General features: G+C 46.0%; 1 protein-coding gene across 11 annotated transcripts in view; it reads left to right on the top strand.

Moving 5' to 3' along the window:
- The window catches only part of MECOM (MDS1 and EVI1 complex locus), a 344,893-nt gene that overhangs the window by 283,834 nt on the left and 36,272 nt on the right, over positions 1-24,787 (top strand). For 9 of the 11 annotated variants that reach the window (XM_071752703.1, XM_071752705.1, XM_071752706.1 and 6 more), the window contains one exon: positions 15,366-15,500. In XM_071752703.1, the coding sequence (XP_071608804.1) occupies positions 15,366-15,500 (135 nt within the window). Of the gene's footprint in view, positions 1-13,377; positions 13,661-14,032; positions 14,243-15,365; positions 15,501-24,787 lie in introns of those variants that run through there. The other 2 variants (XM_071752712.1, XM_071752711.1) reach the window with 2 other exon arrangements.

Genomic DNA, 24,787 nt, shown 5'->3' on the forward strand with positions numbered 1-24,787 from the left:
AAAATAGCTGGTTTTTTAGTCTGGCTGTGAAATTCTTGCCCAGAATAAATCCATTCAAGTGCAAATTTATCTCAAATAAAAGGGTGACAAAATGTTTGGTGAAACTACACCAGAAACAAATTTGACTCTTTCAGTTTGGGTTGCAGATGCAAACTCTGGCACATAAAATCCCTTCAGATTGACTTGTCTCTGAATTAGATATTATATCTGCAGGACTGTAATAGAAGACAGCCCAGTGAAAGACTTATTTTTTTAGAAAAAAACCTGTCAATTGAGAGTAAGAACATCATAAAGACGTATTAAGAAACACTCAAAATAGATTTGAATATAAATCCTACAGAAAACACTAGGATTTTAAAAGTTCAATGATTACTCGTTTGAGATATTTTGTGAAATAGATTTTCTAAAAGATAGCTTAGATTCTTACCATATTCCTTGCATCTTCCACCTGAAATCAGCAGAAATAATTGCCTATGTTTTACCAGACCCTCTATTTTCTCCAGTAGTACAGATGTACAACAGTGAAGGATTTTTACAGTAGGAATGTGACAGATTAAACTAAGCACCTGGTTCCCTCTAATGTAGATTTGGCAAGATGCTAAATTTATGTAGCTTATGCCATTCAGGTGTCAATTTTTTCTGTATTAGGCCAATATATTAGTGAATTCCACCATGCTCTAAAATTTCCATCAATCTGCCATCACATTTACTGGTTGGGTTTTTTTGTTTTCATAGTTGCCATCTCCTTTCAAGGACAATGAGCAACTCTTCATACATTGCTTCTGCCTCTTCCCAATACTGACTGAATTCTTTGAATTTGAAGTGGGCAGGCAGGTTGGAAAATGGATTTTGTGTGTGTGTGTGCCATAGCATCAGTGTCCTGTAGCAGTTGCTGCCCTGGAATTTTGGCATCCTGCAGAATGGAAGCTTGTGGGAGGTCACTTTCCAATAAATTCTGTAACTCTTGCTATCGATGTCATCAAGAGTTTGGTAATGAGGAGACCAAGGGTATTTGGAAGGAGAGAAAATCTGACTTGTCTGATGCTTGTAGAAATAGTTCCTGGGATTCATAGTTGTCACTGGTTTTCAGTTTAGAAAAAGCAGAAACAGGAGAAGAAAACTGTTGCAAATGGTTGTGAAGACCTGATGGGCTTCTGTATTTTCAGGGAGCAAAATCAGAGAATCCCGGGACATATGATTGTTGATAACTGCAAGAGGAACAAGTGTTTTCCACCCCAAAACACACAGTACCATCAGCATTTCAACAGCTCCTATTTAGCCATTAAAAAAGAGACATTTTTTACTATGATTTCTGCTTTGAGTTCTGATCAGCAATAGAAAAAGCAAGCAGGAGTGTATGGTTGCTTATCCTTTCTTATTGTTCCCTTTCATTCTGGGTTCCTGAAAGGTCATAAAATAGAGAAATAAAAAAGCCACTGAAGTGTAGTTTTGTTAACTTTATCTTCTGAACATTAAACATTGATTCAAATTTCCTACGGTACATAAAATGTTTTGCCTTGCTGTATCATGTATACAGAACTTCAAAAAGTAAATGAGACAGCTCAGAAAATGTAATGGATGTGTAATAACAGCTCTTTAGATCTCCTGGTTTTAGTATAGCATCTTTTTGTTCCTAAAGGTGCTTTTAACATGATCTCTATAGCTATTTATGAAGTCATTTATTTTTGCATGGTGATAGGTCTTAGTTTGTAATTAGCCCATGGGTCTATCTTGCATGAGCCCCCTCCCCCCCTCCCAAATGCTGTTCAGTCTTCATCAGCCCTTTTTGTTTCCCTTCCAGAAGGCATTAACCCTAACAACTCCCATCCCATGGTGCAGGACATCCCAGATCCCTTCAGCACCTTCTGCAAAAACATTTTGAAATGGTTGCATTGGAACAGAGTACAGGGGTGCTGGGGTTTTTTTGTTGGTTTTTTTGTTGTTGTTGGGCATTTTCAACATAAAGTAGTTTTCCTGTTTGCCTTAAATCCATTCATCACCCCAATTTCAGCTGATGGCTTTTAACCACTTTTGCTCCACATCCTCTTCCCGCGGGCCATGGGGGTGCTGTGGAAGGGGCTGTTGGCAGGAATGCAGCCTTCCAGCAGCAAGCACGGGCAGAGAGACAGGGTTGTGCCCCATCCAGCTGGAATTTTAGGCAAAACTGAGTTGCCAACTTATAATTTGGGAAGATCTGGGAGATCTTCAGTGCATCCAGACACAGTTCATCCTGCTGCAAGCTCAATGGGAGCAGCGGCCTCACTGCTGTTCTCTCAATCTTCCATCATTTGCATATATGCAGTGCAGTGAAATGAACAGGATTTCCCTGCCGTGCTTGCCAGCAGTAGCAGTGGCATTGGTTTCCTCTAACACGTCAAGCAGGTCACTGTTAATCAGTCACTGTCAGGCTGTCTGTGCCAGCAACTCCACTCCTGCCGCTGCAGCACGTGGGAGCAGCTGCATCGGGAAGGTCTGCAGTGCCAGCATGGGCCCCAAAACCCCCAAGGGTAAAATAGAAGATTTTTTTAATATCCAATGGGGACATTTTGTCCACTTCATATCCTCCTAAGCCAGCACAGAGGGAAGTTTGAAGGCATGGATGGGTGTGTTGGCTGCAAAGTCTCCTTGGAAAGCTGTGTGTGGCTCTGAATCCAGCGTGGACAGTGGGGTCATGGCATTAACAAAAGAGGTTGATGGGCTTTATCCTCATGTCTTAAAGACTCTGAGTATCTTCTGGTAGCTCTTTGTACATAAAATTCCTTGAGAGGGACCAAACAGACTCACTGAAACGTGTACAAGAGTTAAAGAGGGTGGCTGTGGTGGCACCATGCTTGAGGAGTGCTGGGAAGCTTAGGAAGAGAAGTACAGAGAAGAGCTTGATAAATAACACAATGTGAAACTGAATCACTGCATAAAGATGAATCAAAATTATAAAATCAATAGGTATTGATCTGTATATATCACACAAATAACTGTGCCTGAAGAGGTGCCCAGATTTAACATGCTGATTATACTGCAGTCAGTAGAAATAACTTGAGATCTGAAGAGCTATTACATTTTAGCTGTTCAGTGCTGCAGCTGAAGCTGATAATATTGCAATGAAACCTCTTTTATTTTTTTTTCCTGTTTGAAGTTCTTGGTAACAAGGATATTTAATCAACAAACCAAAACAGAAGAACAGATTTTTGGCTTCCAAAATACTCTTGAGCCATCCAAAGCTGGAGTCCAAACACTACAAATTCTTCTAAAAATATATACATTTCATTTTAACTTTTATTTGCTTTTACTATTGGCTTTACTCATGCAAACCAAGGTCACTGGACTTTAGTTTTGTCCAGTGGCCACCTGGTTACTAACAGGATTTGCAGTGTATCACTTGGAACATCACCCATGGTCACTGAAAGCTTTGTGGTTGGAAATCAGGACAAGAAAATTTTCCTTACAACCCATTCACATGTGTCCCATTTACATTTTACTCTTTTCATACCTCTTAAGCTGGTGGAGCAACATTGTATCAAATAGAGAAAGGATATACCAGAGGTTTGGGCTTTCTGATCTGTCTTTGCTTTTGGTGTTGACTTCCCTCCCTCTTTCCCATCTTTCCTGTAACAGGGGAAGGATGCACTTAACTCTCAGAACTGAAATTATCACTGTGTTCTTTGTCCTCATGTTTTGCCTGTTAAACCCAGGGCTGGATCAACAAGTCAACACGAATAGCTAGGCTTGGGAGGGACCTTAGAGATCACCCAGATCCAACCCTCCTTGCATGGGCAGGGACCACCAGATCAGGTTGCTCAGAGCCCCATCCAATCTGCCCTTGAATCCTGCCAGGGATGGGGCTTCCACTACTCCCCTGGGCAGCCTGTTCCAGTGATACAGAGATATATAAATATATATATATATATGTTTATGTATATAAAGTCCCTGAACTCTTTCCTGGTGAAAAGATACCTGTTCTTAACACAAAACCCATTTTTCTTCCATGGAGCCAAAAAGTTGCAACTTATCTTGAGCACCTGCCCATGCCCTGTGGTTTTTGCAGCCTCTTAGTGAGGTGCAGCAGTGGCTGGGGTTGGGGTTGGGGTTGGGAGAGTCTCTCCCTGGCTCTGCCTGGTGAGGATCTTGCTCCATCTTCTGCACCTAAACACTTGTGAGGTGACTCCTAGCAGCAAGGCTGACATCATGAACTCTGTTTCACATTTCTCCTGAAAAAAGTTGGCAACAGATTTTTATGTACCCTCCCCAAAACTCCCCTGTTTATCCATGGGAAGCTGTGGGCAGACAGGAGTTTGTCTTCATTGTGTTCAAAAGAATGAAGGAAAAAGCAAAATCTCAGTGAATGAAAGGGAAAATATTGCATCAGGTTCCTGCCTTTGATTTTCACCATGAGCAAATCTCCATATTCCATCTGTTAAAACACAGTTATGATCTTCCCATCCAGAACACTTTTTATCCCATCCATGCCAACTGTAAGCTGTTCAGGACAGAGACTCATATTTACTATTTTTCTACCCACAAATGGTCCCACTTTCAACTGGGGCCTCTAGGTGCTGCTGTAATACTAATAGTACTAATACTCATAATTCTGCTAGTGTAGTTTAGCCCAACATCTTAGGCTTAAATAAGTTACTTGGAAAAAATGGTTATAAAACAGTCCCCAGCCTCCCTCAAATTCTGCAGGTCATTTTGCATCTGCAATACTCAGTTTATGGATTGATATGCATCTTATATATTGTATCTTGGGAGTGTCACACAAAATCTGCAGTGCGACTTGTGGATAAAAAAGCCACAGGAAAAAACCATGCCTGAAGCCATACCCCTTACCTCCCCCCCTCTTCTTGTTTTATCAGTGTGGTGCTAAATTACCAAGTTTGAAATTTCTTCAGCAAATAAGGGTTGCATGCCAGAACACAAGTGCCCCGAGGGATCTAAGTCTTAGGGGAAAAAAAAATACCTTAATTTCCAAGTTTATAGGTAGCAGCACTTTCTTGAAATTGGAAAATGTTCAACTCATTTATGAAAGAAATCTGCCACAAGGATACACTGATGTTCACAGCTCTTTCATTAATAACCCATTGTGATCAACACACATTTTTTTGGTTATAGGACAGGTTTATTTTGACACCTGCATCAAATATATTCTGCCCCCTTCCACCAAGAGTTTCCCAGTGAGCAAAACCTCCTTGTTGTGCAAAATCTCCGTAGTGCAAACCAGGTAGCTCTCGGAGTAAGATGTTTGGGGTTTTTTTCCAAATTAATCAGGCACCTTTACCCATGTGTGACTAATTTATGTGGAGCAGCACTTCAAATGCAAGGCCAGGTGGCTGCAGTGCACACACGGGCTGAGTTAAGCATTTACTGCTCCAGCCCTGCTGTCCCCACCCAAGGTGGGTGCACACCACCAGCTCTGTCTCCCCAGGGTGGGGGACCCGACCCACTCACACGGCACCTGAGGTCCAAATATTTTATGACTTAATCCCAAGGAGATTGCCCAAGCAAAGCATAAGGGTCAGCCTTGCGTGTTCCTCCACCTGAATAACGTAGCATTCCTGAATTTCAGCCCGTGGATTTATCTCCCAAGCATGACTTGAACTCTTGATAGAGCATTAACTTATTTATACTTTCATAACAAGTCCTTAACAAAGAATTCTCCCTCTCCTACCCACATGTAAATAATACCTAACCCTACTGTCAGGGCTTGGCAAGGGCAGGATTGTTTCCATCAGTGGTGGTGGGGATCCTTCAGCAGGTATCTCTCCTGCTCCTGGGCAAGTCCCCTGCAATAGGAGGGGAGGATTAATCGCTGCTATTAGAGGCTTTGCTTTCCTCCACAGCCTGCTTTTCCCAGGGATGATGAGTTAATTCAGCTGGAACAATGTTAGTTCATCAAGTTTTGTGGTTGATCTGAAAATCGAATTGCAGTAATTCCATATGCCAGCTGACTTACTGCCTCTTTAGTTCAGCTTTTAGCCAACTCCAGTCAACGATCACAAGGAGTTTAATACAAGACATAGATGGGATGAAACTGTAACAGTTTCAGGCAGGTTTTTCTTCCCCTCTGCGTTAGCTGGTTCCTTTGGCTGCCTGCATATGTGTTTGTGCATGTAAGATGTGTACCCACCTCTTCTGAACCTCCGCTAGAACCATCCACACATGGACGTTTAAAACAGCAAATGCAAACCTGAAAATTTTAAAATGAGTGTTTGACTTTTTATTGGGTGATAAATTGCTTCTTACTCTTATAAAGTCTGCAGGTGTTTATGTCCACTCCTGTATGCCTAGTTAAAACTTTGGCTACAATAAGAATGCTTTGAAAATAGCCAGTCACTCCTAAAATTGATTATTAAAATAGAATTACCTGTTATGTGTCACATGAATTCTTGTAGTGTAAAGTTCTGTTGCTTAACCCTTCCAGATGCTTCTGGCCTGACATTTTCCCTGCTTTGCTCTTTTCTTTTCCATCTTTTTGCTTTGCAATTTTTCTTGTCAGACTCTGGATAGTGCTGAGACTTGGACGGTGGCCCAGAGTTTGCTGCCACACATCCATCCTGTGCAGCTCTTCCCATTGCCATGATGGGCTCTGAGCTGGAAGAGGTTCTTCTAAAGCAAGCCTTCAGACTATTAAAGTCTGAAAACTGGCAAATTAAAAGGCTTGCCAATTAATAATTTGGAGGAAGTTAAGAGTTACTGAATCTCTGTTGAATTCTTATGAAGATACATACAAAAGAAAGTCTGTAAAATCATTTTTCTGGCCCCTCCTCCAGGTGTAGTGCCATCTCAGGGAGTGTTTTTTACAATTCTTCCATTTTTAGAGCAGCTTCTGCAAACCAGTTGTGATTTTAGGCAGAGAAACATTGGCTACAGCAAGTGGGAGTCTCTGGCCACCCCATGTCCAGTCTCTGCCTGGGGGTTCTTCTGCTTGATCTCTAGGTGAGCAAATTTTGGCAGTAGGAGCAGGCACAAACTTGGTATAGATGCTTTCAGTAGTATTTCAGCAGGGATGAATGAGAGAGAGATGAAAAATATTAAATTAGGCTTTTTTGGGTTATGTTGGTTGGTTTTTGAAGGCTGTGCTCAAGGTCTTTTATCCTTTGGGTACTTAAGAGGGAAAAAAGCCCTTCCAGGCCTCCCAGCATGAAGGGAGAGCCACAGAATAAGGGCATTGCCAAAGGAGTTTCCCAGATTCTCCAGAATTTTGGCTTGTTTTCAAAACTTGAGAAAGGTAAAGCACAGGAAAACACACAGCTTCTGGGTGGACATGAGGCCAGTGCCCACATCACTCAGCTGCTGCCTTCATTGGTGTTAAAATGAGCTGGGGGGGTTCTTCCCTGACTTTTATCTTAGCACATTCCTCTGCCAAACTCACCCAGTGGGGACTGTCTTGCCCTGTGGGTACAGTAACCCTGAGTGTGAGAAGGGCCTGGGCTGGATTTGGAGGTTTCCAGACTCTTCTGTAATGGAAGTAATGAACATTATGAAGGAAAAGATCAACAGCCCTCAGCATCCAGTGCCAGAGAATGTGCCTTGGCAGGGAAACCTGGGGGAAGATTTGGAGGAGGAAAATAGAGGAGATTTCTCATGAAGCATGGAGAGGCAGCACCTCAGCATCCCATTTTGGGGTTGGCTGTGAGGGCTATGGGTTGTTTGGGATAAGCCATATTATCTTTTCCTGCAGTGGGGAAGGAAAGCTTCAACAGGGTGTCCAAACCTGTTCCAAATTCTCTGACCCATTTGCACACTTCCCATATATTTATGGAGAAGGCAAATTTGCTGCTATATCCTTTATTCTCTTGATACACCCTAAGGCCCAAGAGCCAAAAAACCTTTGGGCTCAAATTCCAGCAGCACTGATTGGAAAACTTCCCATTGGGCCCTTGTTTAGGAAGTTTTTCCTCATCAATCAGCTGTGACAGCACCCACACCTCCAGGGAGACCCTCACTGGTGGGATGGAGCTGGTGATGGAGCCAGCAGCACATGCAGGTGCCCACCCTGGTGCTCAGCACTCCAGTGGGTTTTCACACTGGAAAAAGTGGGGCAGGACCTGCTGGGACCTTGCTCACACCAGGATAATGGGAGAAGAGAAAGCAGGGCTGGGCTGTCAAGCTTGTATCAGAGCAAGAAGGAATGTGCTGGTTTAGAGCATGGATTTTAATGGGAGAGAAAAAGAGAAACCTTTCTGCTCCATATTCGGGTAGATATTTGACTTCTGCCAGTAGCAGCATCGTGGCTGCTCCAGAGAGAGGGGATGTGAGCAGGGAGCAGCACCCATGGGAACATGAGGACAACTTCACCCACACCTGGTCCTATCAGCCCACCAAGTAGCTGCTCTACATGGGTGTCATGCATTTTCTGGGCGTATTTATTTATGCCAGCCCTAAAGCTCTGTGCCAGGGGGTCACAGAGCAGGAGGGGGAGAGAAGACCCAACCAGGTGCTGCCTCTGGGTATGGCTGGGTCTGGGGGTGCTCTGCAGCTCCCCAAACATGGTCTCATCCCCACAGCAGTGACAAAGGTCCTTCAACTTCTTTATCTCCTGCACACTCACCACTCTCATTTTCTTGCATGGATATGTGGTTGTTTATTTTGTTTTCCCTGGAGGCAGTCAGTATTTTTGGCTGGGGGTGTGTGTTTTTTCTGCATACTCCTCATTTCAGATCAGGACATGGCGCTTGCTGCCTGGCTATGGAGGGACAGTCTGGCTGGGGGGGGGGGCCCATCACAGCACGAAGATTTGGGTTTTGCCAAAAAGGGGACCCCTTCCACTGGCAGGGTGACCCTCAGGGGTCCCCAGAGCCTGAGCCACAGGGTCCTGGATGTGACAGAGCTCTGATCCCCCCTATGTCCTGCAGCCGGGCCCGGGGGGAGGAAACCCACCCTCCAGCAGTGCTGGCGAAGCCAGCCTGACCCGAGCAAATGAAAATAATCAAAAGTAATTAGAAGCGTGCTGGACTGCTCCTCAGAGATCTGTGCAAGAGAATAAACATGCCGGAGCCCTCCGAGCCACTGCAAAGGCCCATGTCTGAGCTGTTAGGTGCCCTGACCTTGTCCACATAAAGACGTGATTTATGAAGTGCAGGGCACAGCAGCAGGGCTTCTGTCTTCTCCAGAAGAACCAAATTACTGAGGTGGAGATTAACATGCTTTCAGTTGGGCCCATTTCCAGACCAAGGGAAATTTTTTATTTACATTTTTTTACCTTTAATTTCCTCCTCCTCTCCCTCACTTAAATACTGCCTTTTGGCTGGGAGGGACGAGCCCGGCAGCGTGTGAGGGCAGGAGGGGCAGCCAGGATGGGGCACTGGGTTTGGGGCTACACCAGGATGCCCACCACCACCTCTCCTTCAAATGAGGGCTGGAAGAGGTCTGGCTGCCTAGAAATGAGCAGCCACACTTGTGTTTTTTGCAGGATTTTAAATTATTTTAAAGTCGATACCCGCAATGCAGGGAGGGAGGAATTAACATGCAGAAATTGTGTCACCTTTCCCGCTTGTTGCTGTTTTCCCGGGTCTGTCCAGAAGCATTTGGGGGTGTTGGAAGGGTGTTGTTTTCTGTGTGCTGATTTTGGTTTGCTTTTCCTTTCTGCCTCCCCGCCTGCTTTGCTCACCCAGTATTTTAAACACTCACCGCAGTGTTAGTCAGGATGCTCAGTGTTGTGTTTAGTCACCTTGAGAAATATAACATTAAACCCCACTTAAAAATGCGGTTATGAAGTGGCTTGCTCTATAAACGTAAGGATAATATCAAGCCTAATATGAGCATTTATGATATTTTTAAAAAATCACCAGTGACCCGTCTGATTTTTCACCATTGTCCTCTGCGGTGTTTGTCCACAGGAAGCCCATTAAAAGTGGACAGTGCAATTATTTCATCTGGCTTTGGCTGAGCTGCTTTGCTTTGCTTTAATGATGTGCTGGAATGCACCATGCCCATAGGGTCTCCATTATGAGAACTTTTACTTCTGGGACGACCATGAAGTTAAAGGCTTAAAAGAGGCATCAGTTTACAGCCTGGTGGGAATTACTAGCAGACTCAAGTACTAACTCCTTACTGCCGCCACTAATATAGCGACTGATTTTAAATAAAAAATAGCAAAAGGGACCCTGTGGAAATATTTGGGCCTACCAAACCAGCCAAGGGGAGAGAGAAAAGGCTGTAGATGTGTTTAAAAGATTCTTACATGAAAGAATAATAATATGTATGTGTGTGTGGAGATACAGCATCCCCTTACATGACCAGCAGTGAGGCTCAGCCTCCCCAGTGCCTCTTGCTGAGCCCTGCCACAAACCCCTCTAGAACAGAGGCATCTGCCTTCCTCCTTCGTCTTCTCTCCCTCCTCCTTTTCCTCCTCCTCCTCCTTTTTTTCTTCTCTTTCTCTTTCTCCTTATTTTCCTTCTCCTCGCCTTTTTCTTCTTCCTCCCCTTCCTCTTCTGTCTTCTTTTCCTTCTACTTCTTTTCCCTTTTCCTTCCTTTTTCCTCCTTCCTTCCCTCTCCTCTTTCATCTTCTTTTCCTTTTTTTTCTCCTCCTTCTTCTCCCTCTTTTTCCTTCTCCCTCTCCCCCTCCTCTTTCATCTTCTCTTTTTCCCTTCTCCCATTCTTACTTTTCCTTCTTTTCTTTCTCCTCCTTTCCTTCTTCTCCTCCTTCTTCTCCTTTTTCCTCATCCCCCCCATCTCCTCTTTTGTCTTCTTTTTCCTTCTCCTCCTTCTCTTTTCCATCTCCCTCTCTTTTTCCTTTTCCTTCTATTCTTTCTCCTCCCTTTCTTTCTATTTTTCTCCCTTTCCTTCTTAACCCTCTCCTCCTTCTCTTTTTCCTATTTCCTCTCCCCCTCCTCTTTCCTCTTCTCTTTTCCATTCTCATTCTCCTCCTTCTTCTCTTTTTCCTTTTCCCTCTATTCTTTTCTCCTCCTTTTCCTCCTGCTCCTCCTCCTCGGGCCTCCCTCCCCCCCTCCTAACCGAGCTACACCCGACGCTCCGGGAGCGGTGCCTGAAGGGGCATTTTACCAAACCCGGGTTTTTTCCCCTCAAACCGCTCGGTCCCGCTCCCGGCGCGTGCCCCGGCGGCCAGCGCCACCCAGCGGTCGCGTGAGGCAGCGCATCAGCCCCGGTATCGGCCGGCCCGGCTCCTCCGGTACCGGGAGGCCCTTTTGTTTATCCACCGGCGTTTCCTCCTTTTGTGGCGAAGCGAGGAGGGGGGTGCGGGGGGTTGTCCGGCTCCTATCGGAGCCTCTGATCAGGCCTATGGGCTCGAGCAATCAGTTTCCCAGATTACTTGTATTTAATACACAATGCATCATAAAACAAATCCCTCATCCTGACAGGAAGAAAATAGAACAGCTCATAGCTCGAGCCGGTCCAATTTATGGCTAAATTAAAAAAAAAAAAAAAAAAAAAAAAAAAAAAAAGAAAAAAAGAGAGAGAGAGAAAATAATAATAAGGAGGAAAAAAAAAAAAGCTCCAACAATGAGGGGAGCGGAGGGAGGGCAGGAAATCAATGGTCCGGCAAAGCGGCCGGGCAGCACGGTTCTCAGGCCCGGCTGCGATGGGAAATCTCCCACGAGGTTTTTTGAGGTAATTGGCAAAGGATTTATTCTTTATTATTATTATTGTTATTATTATTTGTTTGTTGGTTTTTTTTTTCCGGTCCTACCTACCACCACTGCGTGCGGGTTGTTTTTGTTGGTTTGTTGTCGTCCCCCCCTTCTCTCTCCCCTCCCCGCCTCGAACAATGGCTATTATCTGAAATAACAGTTCAATGTCACAGATAACAGGCCGCTGAGACGAATTAATCGTCATCCCTTGTCACCCGGCTTCTCGCCCTCCCCCTGTCCTCCTTCCCCGGCCCCCTCACCGGCCCCCGGGGAAGAAAAGTCGACTTTTAGTCTAAGAAATATATTTGCACTTTAAAAAAAAAAAAAAAAAAAAAAAAAAAAAAAAAGGTGGCACTTTTGGATCGTGCAATAAAAGATACTGTTCAATCCTCTTTTTTTTTTTTCCTTGCTCTCTTCCCCAAATTATACACATAGCCGTGGATCTTGTCGGAGTTTAGCCCGGACGGTGCCAAACTTTGCGGCTTTGCCTGGCGGTGGGATTTCGGGGCTGTTTGGAGAAGGCGGGGGGAGTCCCGGGGGTTGCGGCTGCCCCGTGGGTGGGAGCGGGCCCGGGCTCGGTCGCTGCCGGCGGGCAGAGCACAGCCTCCCGCCGGCTCCCTTCGTGGCATTCGTTACCGAGTAAAGAAAGGAAAAATATATTAAAAAAAAAAAAATAAAATAAAAAATTCGTTTGGGAAGCGCCGGTAAACGGTGGCTCCGCGGTACCAATCGGGGTCGTCGGGAAATTGGCTGGGCAAAACTAAAAAAAAAAAAAAAAAAAAAAAAAAAAAAAAATTGGAAGAAAAAAAAAGTTGCATTTCATTAAAAATGATTATCAATAACCACGGTGACGGCGATGACGAGGGTAACTCGGCTGAGGAACCGGGCGCGCTGCCTGCTGAAGCGCCGGGAGAAGCCGTCGGGGCGAGCGCAGCCCCGGCTTCCCGCTCGCCGCCATCCCGCTGCGGGGGCGAGCGGGGGGCGAGCGGCGGCGGGCGAATAAATAGAGGCGAGCGGCGAGGGCCCGAGGCAGCCCGCACCGCCACGGCAGCCCCCCGCCGGCCCCGGGTGGAGGATGGGGGGGCCGAGGGGAGGAGAAGGGGGGGTTGCCGGTGAGCCCCCGCGGCGGGGCCACTGCTCGGCGACCTGGCGGTGACCCCCGGCCGCGGGGCCACTGTCGCTTTAAGCGCGCCGGGAGCTTCGCCGCCGCCGCCCGGGACGGGGAGGGGGGTGGACGGGAGAGGTGGGGGGGGCGGCCGGCGGCGCGGCCGGGGCTGTCCCGCTTTAAAGAGACAGTGCCCGAAAGGGGAGCGGCGAGCTGGCAGGACCCGACGGGGTGGGCGGGGAGGGGAGGGGGGGGGCGGGCGGGCGGGCAGGGCCGGGCCGGGCCGGGCGCTGCCCCGGGGGTGCGGCGGGGAAGAAGCGCCGGGGGCAGGCTGCGGGGGTGGGGAGGGGGAGAGCCGCCCGCCCACGCACACTTTTCTCCCATCCCCGGCGGAGAAGTGAAAGAAGTTTGTTTTGTTGAGCAGTGTGCGCTGGGGTTTTGTTGGTTTTTGTTTTGGTTTTTTTTTTTTCCCCCTTAAACTGTGGGGTTTGGGTTGGTTGGGAGTTTTTTGGTGCTTTTTTTTGGTTTGGTTTGGTTTTTTTGTTTGGTTTTGTTTTGTTTTGTTGTTAGGTTGCTTTGGGTTGGTTTCTTTTTTTTCCTTCCCCGTTCTCCCGATAACTTTCTTTGCACACACACGCACCAAGCCAGCCGATAAGACCAGGAGGGACCGAAAGGGGAAGGGTGATGGCAAGCCGGCAGAAACCCTCCGAGCCCCGCCGCCGCTGAGCCCTCCGGGGCCACCAGCGCCCCCTCCCCACCCGGCTCCCCGCGCCCCCGCCGCCCCCCGACAAATGGTGGAGCGCTCCGCGCCCGCGCAACCCCGGACCCCGACGGCCCTGGCCTCCGCCCGCCTTTGACTCCAAGATGTTGCTTCCAGCCGCCTGAAGGATATTTTTTTTCCTCTCTTTCCCCCCCCCTCCCTCCCTCCCCCCGCCCCGTCCCTGCCCCCGCAGGCTCCCGGCGACACAAGGTAAGAACAGCGAGCGTGGCTGCCCACAGCCCCGCGGGACGGGGCCGCGATGCCCCGTCGGTGCCCGCCGTGCCGCTTGCTCCCGGGCAGACCCTCTGCCACCTCCCCAGGGGGTGGGGGATGAAGTCCTCCCCCCACCCCCTCTCCCTTTTTCTCGGGGCAGGGCGGGGGTTTGCTTTGAAAAATCAAATTCCCCCTTCCGAAAAAGCCACGAGAGGTGCGGGCGGCGGGGCAGCGTGCGCGGCCGTGGGGGAGGGAACCGGCCTTGTGCTGGGCCCCTCCGGGATTTGGGGTGGCTGGGGGTAGGGGTTGGGGTTAGCTTTATTCCCCTTTCTTTTTCGGGGGGGGTGGTAAAAGGTGTAGGCGAGGAGAGGAGGCAGCCGGCTGTCCCAGGGCAATGCTCGCACCGGGGCGGGCAGGCTCGCCCCCCCCATACACACCCGGAATGGGCCCGATCCCGCCCCCCGGGGGGGCGGTGGGGTTGGGGGGCGGTGACCCGGGCAGCCCCCGCCGTTCCTGAGCTGGGCCCGGCTCTCTCGTCGGGGAGAGGAGGTTTCGGCAGGGCTGGGGTGATTACGGAAGGTGAGCGGGCTGGGGCGATGTTGGGCGCCCTCGGTAGGAAACTTCCCTGGGTGCCCCACAGCCCCGGGGCTCCCGGCCGAACCTCCCGGGGGCTGAAAGTGCTCTGGGGCTGGACGGGGGTATAAACGTCTCCCATCGGGGAAATAATTCCCTCTCCCATTTATATTCGTTTGGGGTGTGTGTTTTAAGTTTGTTTCTAATAAAATCGGGTGGTTTGCTGCCGGTGCCCAGCCGCAGAAGTTACAAATGTAGCGTTGAGCTCCCTGGGATGCTGTGGAAAGTTTCGGATAGGCCGGTGGTAAAACTTGCAAAGAAATAATGATATTCAGTCGTCTGTAATGATTAGTAATTTGTCATAATATTAGAATAGAACATCCTCTTTAGCTTGTCCACAAGCGATCTCATTATATTTGTTTATTGTCTGCATAATTGGAACCATTTATTGGTATGTATTGAATACTGCCATGTTTTGCATGAGTGTTTACATTGTTTTTCATTTATTTTCTTTAGTTTGGCGTAGGGAGTTCTATTATTTGCATCAATTAAGGGGAATGATTTAAGTGCTGCACTGCAGGGCTGGTTGGGAAGCGTAATACTAAAAGAAGATAAATACCTCTGCCTAACAAATAAAGTTTGGTTCAGAGCAGCAAATACAAAAAGGCTAAGTGGGTGCTGCAAACGATGTAAATCCTGAAACAAAACACAAACCTTAAATGAAGCCAACACCAGCTATTTTAATAGTTTTTGTTATATTCCCTGGCAGAATCATATTTGCTTAAAATAATAATTTTAAATGTAAATAGTCACTGATGAATGCCAAAAAATCACATCCTTCTTAAATATAAGATTTCTTAGAAATATTTAGACAACATAACAGTTACATGTAAATGTTTGTCAAGACATTTTGCAGTATGTATATTGTGCTTTTGTTAACATGTACGTATCCTTACCATTCTTAAAAATTATTTCTCATCAGAGGAGTTTATTTCTGAAACATCATGCCTGTATTATTATTATTATTATTCTCCTCTTTTTTGTTTGCCTGGAAACCTGTGATTTATCTTTTGATTAGTATGCCCAGACACTGACAGAAATATTTACTCTCTCATATTCTTTCTTTTAGATCTTGGATGAGTTTTGCAATGTGAAGTTCTGCATAGATGCCAGTCAACCAGATGTAGGAAACTGGCTCAAATATATCAAGTTCGCTGGATGCTACAATCAGCACAACCTTGTTGCATGTCAGATAAGTGATCAGGTATGTGGTGTGTTCATTTTCTGGATTTATTTTTTTAAGGAACTTTAAAGTGTCAGTGGAAAAATAGTGATAGCAATTCTCGATAGGTTTTGGCCTGTTTGCTGTTACAGCAAAAGATAATGCACAGATGTGAAACGCAGAATAGAATAATTTTGATGATGGGCTATAAATATTAGGAATTTTCAATTATTCCCTATTGTTTTTTAATTCACGATTAATCATTTATTTATTTATTTTTAACTTATACTTGATAAAAATTGGGACTGCTTTCTTAGGAATACAAAGCCAGTATTTGCTGATTTTTGAATTTGCAGCTTTTTCTGGCTCTTGGTCCAGTCCCTTTGGATTGCCACATTAAACTGCTGAGTTGATCAGAAGCTGTAACACGAAATTAATAGAAAAAGTGGAGGGGGAGACAAAAAACTGATAATGCTGCTAATGTAGTTGCATGGATTGGGCTTTGGCTTTGAATACACACATATGCATGGGTATTATGATGCCTTCCCATACACTTTGCTAGAGCTGGTGATACTTGTATGCTGAGCCAGGATCTTGAGTGGTTTTATTTTTCCTTTATTGTGCTTAAATCCACTCTTTGTTGGGCTGAACTGTTGATTATCATTGATTGTTGGAAAAAAGGTTGGGATGGGTAGAGGAAGAACACGGTGACGCATTTTGTTTTCCATTAGGCTGATGAGTTATTAGGTGTTTCTTAAACCAGGGTTTGCTTTAGTTTGTGGATGGTGCAAGCCATTATGAAATATTTTACTGGGTGAAGTTAGGTTAAGAATGTCATACTTCTTTAAAGTAAAATATCTGAAATAGCAAAGCAACAACCGATTGTAAATTCTCGTTGCCAATTTAAACTTCGCTACCTTCAGCATAGGATTTGATTCATTTAATCAGTGTTTCATTTTTCACCACTTAATTAACTGCATCAGGTGAATGTTAAAGATTATCTTTAGCTGATTTAATTGCCTTGACAGTATTGAAAAAAAGAATCACAATGAGACACAAAGCTTCAATTAGAAATCATTCTTACTAATCAAATTCCTTACATATAGGATATGAATGTGAGGCAGCCTGCTATTTCCAGCACAGTGTTCTGTGTTTCACTCATGCAAGATAGTTGATTAGAGCCAGTTTAATTAACTCTTTCAGAAACTATGAAAGGAGACTGTTTAAAAGTTTCAACTTTTTTCAGTTCAGCCCTGGGCACGCATAGTACAGAATAAGCCAGCCGACTGAGATATAATTTATTTTTTATATAGCAGCTGGTTTAACTAAAGAAACCATAAAGATTATTAGTAAACGCAAAATACAGGTTCCAAGTTAAAATATGCTTTCCCCTGAAAAATGATCTCTCATTGCAAAGGATTTATGGAACAGCAACGCAAAAAGGAAGCTGTGTAGATTAATTGAAACAGCGAATTCAAACATTTTCTTTTTAATAAGAGCTGGCATTATAGGAGAGATTAGAAGTGGGATCACATGCATTTGTCAAAGCAGCTTTTACTGTCTTTGCATGGGTACTGGTGAGCTGCAACTGAAAATCCATGGCAGCCTGAAACATCAGCATCCCCCTCTGTGCTGCAGACACGCACCCGTGTTTTGGGAAGGAAAGTTATGGTGCTTGTAACTTTCTCTTTTCTTTTTCGTTTTTCTTTTTTTTTTCTTTCTTTTTTTTTTTTCTTTTTTTCTTTTTTTTTTTTTTTTTGTGTTTACATTTCTGAGATTTGGTAATGGTGGCTGTACTGCTGCCAATAATTTCTTTCATTCACTGGAGACTCGTTATTTATTTTGCACCATATCATGCTGTTCATAATTCCATGTATTAATAGCTTATTGTTGCCGAGATTTGCAAATTAGGAACTGGTTGCATTTCAAGTAGCATGTTGTGAGCAAGGTGCTGTCAGCAAGAGATTTTTGTTCATTTGGCCCTCTGGAAACGCTGCACATTTACCCACAAAATTGTACGCGCACTCCAGCGTTTTATGACCAGAGCCTAAAAAGTTAATGCTAAAAATATGCTCCTGACTCTTACAGGGAAAAAGCCTTTCTAACAGCTCCTCCTTCTGCTTTCTTCTGGCACAAGCTTGCCAGAGGTAATATAAAATATAATAGGAAGGCAAACTGGGGAATGGACATTACATGGCCAAACGTGTGCGTGTAAAAGCAGTGACAAATGCGAGTCGGGACGCAGCCTGCAGATGTGCCTGTGTATGGGCTGCCTGGGGGTCACTCTGCTGCTGGAGCTCCTAGGAAAAAAAAAATAGGGGGGGGGGAAAAGTGGGGGTTTAAAAAAAAAAGGAGTTGGGAGGGAAAGTGAAGCCCAAATATACGTGTATCAGTGGTTGTTGCAGGTAGAGGTGGGAGGCAGAGGTGATGCGCCCTGGCTGGGACAGGAGGCCCCAGCTCAGCTGCAGCCACAGCCAGGGCTGGGTGCAGGGTGGGGGGACACCCCAGTTTCCCCCAGTTCCCCCAGGTAGAAGAAATACCTCAGTAGCCCCATGGCACGGGGAGCATCCCCGCTGCAGGATTTGCTGCTTGCTCCTGAGACACAGACACTCGATCAGCGGTAATTGTTCACCTCTAATTGCTTCAACTCATCTGTAAAATTCACAAGCAAACATTGGGCTGTACCTGAGGAGGTAAAAGATCCTGCCAGTGCTCCCAGCCTCATGCTGCCCACAAGTTTATGCTACTAAATTCAAGCTTGACTGACAGGCAGGTATGATTCCCAGACTGCTTGAGGCAGGGTTTAGAGGAATCTCAGGGCGACGTGTAAGCTGCTCGCTCTGCTAAGCTCTACCTTCTGTATTTAACAAAAAAGAGTGAAAGAAAAACATTTTTTTTCTTGTTTTCTCTATTGGACTTTTTTTCAGAGACATACCACCCCACCCCCAGGCTCACAGCTGAGGTTAGGTTTCATCACTTAGGATCAACTTTACAAAAGGCCTGGGCTCTTTCTTATGACTGTATAAATGAGCCTTGCTAAGATGAACAGCTCGATAATGGTGGGATGCAGTCAAAACATGCACGCTGGATGCAACTCATGTTTCATTTGATTGGAGTTGGAGCAGGGTTTAAAAGCTGCATTTTTTTGTTGTTTTTTTAATTTTTTTATTATTTCAAACGAGAGGGTGAGCTAGGATTTCTTTTTGCTGTCTTCCTATTATCTCCTGTCATACCCAATCTAACCTGAACCCCTGTAATTCAAGATGTATATGAATAATAAAATTCCACAAACAGGGCTCTCTCATTTTTTCCTTTCCCCAAGGAGACTACAGTGTATGCAGAGCTGCAAAGGGTCTTGTCACTGTTTTTGCCCAGGAATGCATTTTTTTCAGCCCTAAATCAGTTAGGATTCAATACCAGTTTCTGCTAACTTGGATGACTCCTCTCTGTTATCATTAAATGTCTTTTAGTTTAACTTTTTAATGTCTTTAGAATGATTAGCCCTCTTAGGCTTTCTGGCAGGGCTGTCATCCCAGCAAAAGCATTGTTTTTAAATATATATGTTAATGAAAGTGGAGTTGCAAATCCAGCAGTGACGTGTCAGGGGCTGTCGCACGTTCCAGGCACATTTTCAAGCTGGGATCACAGTGACCTTCAAGCTATAAAATGTAATATTTTTTTTTTTTTAAGGGCTGTAGTTGGTAGCAGTCAAAGTTAAAACTCCTAAAGATAAAAAACTATCTCACTTATTGCTTGCAGAGCTTTGACAGCCACATAGTGCTGCAAAACTCCTCTGAGCTTCCAGCTCTCTTCCCCCTCAGCAAAGCAGCTCCCGAAGATTCCCTTTGGTTCATCCGTGCAGAACTCCAAGTAGCTCAAGTTGAGTTTACTGAGGTTTTTTTTTTTAGTTTGCTGTGTGCACTGAAGTAGTTTTACAGGGTTCTTTTTCAGTGTGTGTTTTGTTTCCTTATATTCAACATATGCCATTGCAACAGGAGAAAACCCAGTAGTATTACACTCTTTAACAATGTGCCCGATGTCAGTGATATAAACTTTCCAGAGTGAAGCTACTGCTGGAGCTTTCACCAGATCTGATCCCATCTTACACCTTTTTATGAACTTTTTTTTTTTTAAATCTGCAGACACAGCTTCGTGTTTCAGGTTTTGCTGCCGCTGCCCCCCCTCCACAGAAGGAGGGGAAAGGCTGAGCCTCCTCTGGCAGCCTGAGACACACAACCACCTGCAAAAGTTGTGTATTTAAGGAATAGTTTTGAGGCTTTGTTGTCAGAAGAATGAAATGAAGTTTTTGGCTGTTGTGGGTCAGCAAGGCGCACGCACGCTGAGCTCATCCGGGGCCCTATTCTGCTGTGGTTCTTCCTATGAGTTCTTCCTGTGAGTTATGAGTTTATTAAGCAAATAAAGCTTAATTCAGCTCCCTCTGAAAATCTGTCTTCAGTGGAGCTGGGGTCGTGCTGATGGTGATTTTCCACTTACTGCATTAGAGCTGAGGCTGTGGGTGAAATTCCTGCCTGGTTTTTATGTCCCGGTGCTCTCTGGAGCTTTATATCCTGGTGGTGGTACCACTTTTGGCATTGACCTGTCCTGATGTGACCTAAAGGAAATTATTCAGAACTAAACCCAGCAACTAATTGTTGCCATTTCTGCCAGGTGATGAGGTTTTTTTATCGATGATTCGTGTTTAATAAAAGCGGTGAGGCACATCATCTCTGAGCAAAACTGCATTTTTTTGTGAGGAGTGCTGTCAAATCACACCCATCTGCTTGCCAGAAAGGGCACAGAGGTTTATAGATGTCCTAAGAGCCAGGCCAAGGCTGCAGCTCACTCAACACTTTGTGTGGCTCATGGAGGAAGGTGGGATGTTAGGAGAAAACTGTGTGGTGTGGACACACAGATGTTGTGCTCTGGTGGTGGTCGTCAGCAATTCTCAAGCAGGGCTGGAGCAGCTTGGCTGGATGTGGTAGTCCCTCACCTGGACCTGGGGCTTTCCCAGAGGCCAAAATTTATCTGTGATGGAAGAGTACACAGGTATCACTGGGGAGGTGGTCTGCAGCACATGAGATGCCAAAGAGAGTTCCTTGTAGATGGATGTTGTGCAGCTCCCTCCTGGCTTCAGGGGAGTCCAAGGCACCTCTTACATCAGAAGGTGGAAAAACAGAGATTCCTGGTGCCATTTCTGAGGTGTCCTTGCTCCAGCTACTTCTGCTTGATCAGGTTTGGCAGTTTCAGGGCATGTTGGAAAGGAGGAAGGAAAGGGTTTGTAGTCCTGTACTGTGGTGCTCTCCCACCATCTTGCAGGGTGTAGGGGAAGGTCCTTTCCTCCCCACCAGGCTCCCACCCACACCCCTGTTCGCCCCTGGGCATTTGCAGAGTTTTGCCTGATTTTTTTTTTTTTTTTGAAAGTTTTTTTTGGGCCCAATACAGCACTGGGGAAGGGCTCCTCCATGTTAGCCCTTGAAAAAAACCCGCAGTTCATTTCAATTTATCATTTGCCTGAGTATGGCAAGAAGAACCTGGCTCGGGTTTCATCATGCAGTTCTCCAGCTGCAGAAGTTGTTCATCACAGAAGCTCAAGTTGAAGCTTTGCTGTTTGGACATTTTTCTTTTCTTCTCCCCCTCCCCCAGTGTTTAATTACTGCTTGTCGTTAGGCTGTGTATATCCGTTCGTCCTTCTCATTTTTCTAGTGGGAGTAAATCCAAATTTTGATCTTGCTCCTTGACCATAATGCTAATTATTAGTTTTGGACATCTGATTTGTTTTGCTTTTCAGGCAAGTCCCACTCTTGCTTTGAAGCAGCACAGAGGCAGATGCCAGTTGGCACTCTACACCCCACCCTCCAGGTGCTTGCTTTCCTGCCCCAGCTTTTGGGGTTCCTCTCCAGCCCACTGCAGCCCTCCCAGCTGGGAGCTGGGTTTGGTGCCTTGCTCAGGGCAGACGTACCCATTGCATGTGGTAGAGGCTGGGAGCTTGTTGGGCCCAGGATGGGATGTTGGTGCAGGGTTCTGATGGGTTTACCAGGCTTCAGCAGGGTGTATTCCATCACTGGTGCCTTCCCTTCCTTCCCACCATCCCATCCAGTGGATTCTCCCCTTGGTCCTCCTGCTTACACCAGTGTGGTGCAGGATGAAGTCACTCCTTGCCTTCTCCCGTGGTGTTAGGTGTAAGCTCAATGTATTGTCAATGTAAAGTCCAACCAGCACCAGCTCTGAGCAGCATCTCTATTCTGCCTTAAAATCAGAGTTTCCCAGCCAGCACTGTGCACGTGCAGTGTCCCCCAAAGCCCTCAGATACACTGGGCTGAAGGGTTTAGTGGGATGTGATGGAACCTAAATCCTCTGTGGGACACAGCACAACAGATCCATGCAGAGCAGCTGCTTGAAGTGTCACTTTTTCTCCCCAAAGTGTCACCTTTTGGTTAAACCTTCCTGGGGGCTACAGGACACGCTGGATAGGAGTGGGCAGGGGGCTCATGAGGAGGGTGAGGGTCTCCCAGGGTTGGGTGGGGTGGGTGCCTGGGGCACTTCAAAGAACGGGCGGCAGTGGCCGAGAGCACAGCCCCGGCCCGAGCTCCCGGGGAGTGAGTTTTAGCTATTATTTCAATTATTACAACTTCCTGAATAGGCTGAAGGTCGTTCATAATTCACGCTTCTGTCATCTTTACACATGCCAAATGCAGTCTATTAAGCATAAATAAAATTTCAAGTGCCTGACCAGGAAAAGTAAACTGGGATTCATAACAATGAGGCCTTATTCATCCATTTAAAAGTAAATTGTGTGTGTTCCTTTTTTTTTTTTTTTTTTTTTTTTTCCCCCCCCTCCCTGTTCCCTTTACAGCTTTGCAGTTTGGGAGCTTTTATTTCTGCTCAGTAGCATAAATATATGACCTGTGGTGTAGGCAGGCACAGAGGACTGATGAGTTAGGCCTCCCCCAGCTTCTCCCCACCTCAGACCCCCTGAACTTTGAAAGTGTTTCCAGATCTGGATCCGATTTTGCTCTTCCTATATAAACTGCAGTCACACACGGCTGATCCCAGGGCATGTGAAAGGCCCATCTGGACTTTGCTGTTATTTTTTTTCACCCCCTTCTCTGGTTGTTTCTCTACGGTGCAGCAGCTCTTCCTAAACTTCTGAAGGCAGACTGGTGGTGCTCGTTCTTCAGGAGTGCAGGTTAACCTGAAAAAGTCAGGGAATGAAAAAGGGATTGGGAGGCTGAAGGGGTGAAAGTCAGAAAATTAAAACTTTTCTTTGATTACAGTGGAGTTCAGGACTGCAGCCAAGAAATCGTCAAGCTTTGCAATTGAAAAGTTCATTTATTCTGCACTACTGTTTCCTAATAGAAAATGCTGCTAGTGATAGAGGTTGCTGTTGTTACAAAGCAAGGGCAGTCAGGAGGAGACCTGGGGGCTGGGAGGTAATTTATGAGTTTTCCCATCTGGGGGCTTGGAAGACCCCCACGTTTCTGCCCTGGAGAGGCTGCTGATGCCTAAAAACTCGAGTAACGTGGTTCATTTCCACGGGTCACAGTTAACTTCTTGTTTTTTCTGAGACAGGATAATCCCAGGAGGTTTTAGCTGGAAAGAGTGAGAAAAAAGCCTTTCAAGTGAAGGAAAAAGGATGGCAATTAAAATCAGAATTTACTTACCTGCATGATCATTTTGGTTTACAGTTTAATATATTTTATTTTAGTTTCTCACTAGAACATAATCTGGTATATAAACTGTTAGTGCAGGTGAGGGGCAGGGCAGGATTGTAAATACAGAAATTAAAAAAAAAATTTACTAATAATTGTAGTTGTCAGCTTAATAACAATAATAACAACAACAAAAGTAATCATAATAATGATGTCAAATGCCAGTGCTAGAAATCTGTCACTCAGACCTGGGTTTGGAGGGGTTAGTTCTGAGCTGCAAAATAAAGAAACACCAAGCAGGGAGTTTTTCTCAATATTCCATCTCAGCTCCCTGATGAGGTGCAGAGAGTCTGGCCAGGTAGTTTCTGATGGGTGGCTTCATCATCTCTGAGCTTTTGGAATACCAGCACAGATGGGACAATTGTCTGCAGGGTTTACACCCGGGTTAGGGCTTTGTCCCACAGCTGCAAGAAAGATGATGTATCATCCTGGGGCTTCCCAAGGAGGACTGATGCTCCCCAGCACAGTGTCAGGAACAAGACCCTCTTTATGCCCCTGCACAATCCACGTGTCCTTGCTCTGCAAGGAGAGGTGAAAAGGTCTATCAAAATACCTTTGATGGGGCAGCGTGAGCAGAGAAGGGAAAATACTTGAACAGTCTTCTCTGTGGTTTTTCTTTGCTCTTTGGTGTGGATGCACTGCTGACCTCAGAGGAACAGCTGAGTTTACCCAAGTGTGACACAAAACCTGGCAGCACCAAGGCAAGACCTGAGCAGAGCTGCCCTGAGCAAAGCAGGAGCTTTGCCAGGGTCCTGCAAGACACAGGTCCCAGGAAGACACAGAGGGTCCTGCTCCCACCCCAACTGGGAGGTGGGTGCTGCTGCAGCAAGGCCTGCAGAGCTCTCTCAGGTGACCTGTGCAAAGCCACATGTCACCCACATTATTTCTACCCAAAGCCAGCTAGCAGCTAGGCTTATCTTCCACAGATAGGACTGCAGCTTCCCTCTCAGATATGTGGGGACCGTTGTACTTCTGGAAGAAAAAAAGCCAGTTTTCAATACATTTTCCTTGATAAATGGAAAAACAAGCTTTGCTTAAAGCAAATAGTCATTGGATGCAGTGTTGACATCAGATTTATTTGCAGAAGTTAAAAGCTGGCTTCACTTAAATGCATTCTGGCCTTTGATCAAATGAGTTTCATTGCCCCAGCCATGTCCCCAGCTCTCACAGCAGCCCCACGTCCTTCAGCACCCATGGGTGGCATCAGCTCCAGGGGAGATTTTGGTCCCAGGTGTTCACCTGGCTTCATGAGCAGACACGCACCAGACCCTGCCACGGCTTCCTTGGCCCCTTGCACCTTTCAAAATGTTCAGTGGAGTTCAAAGTCCCCTCAGCAAGGGGTGAAAATGGGAATCCCAGGCACACCCAGTGATGTTCTGACCAGGGTGGTGGAGTAGAGGAGGGAGGTACAACATGGGCTACCCATAAACTCCTTCTCCTGGCTTTTATGGGGGAAATTTTCAGAAGTTAGGGGCTGGGGCATGGAAACTTTGTGCCCAGTGTCTTTTGCCAAAACTTTTGGCACCTGGAGAGGGATGAGCAGCGGGGCAGTGGGACGAGCTGGCCCAGCAGCCTTCCCCACTGCTCCCCTGGAGCAGTTCTGGGGACAAGGCAAAAACC

This window comes from Heliangelus exortis, chromosome 9 (genome assembly GCF_036169615.1).
Source record: "Heliangelus exortis chromosome 9, bHelExo1.hap1, whole genome shotgun sequence".
In the NCBI taxonomy this organism is placed as follows: domain Eukaryota; kingdom Metazoa; phylum Chordata; class Aves; order Apodiformes; family Trochilidae; genus Heliangelus; species Heliangelus exortis.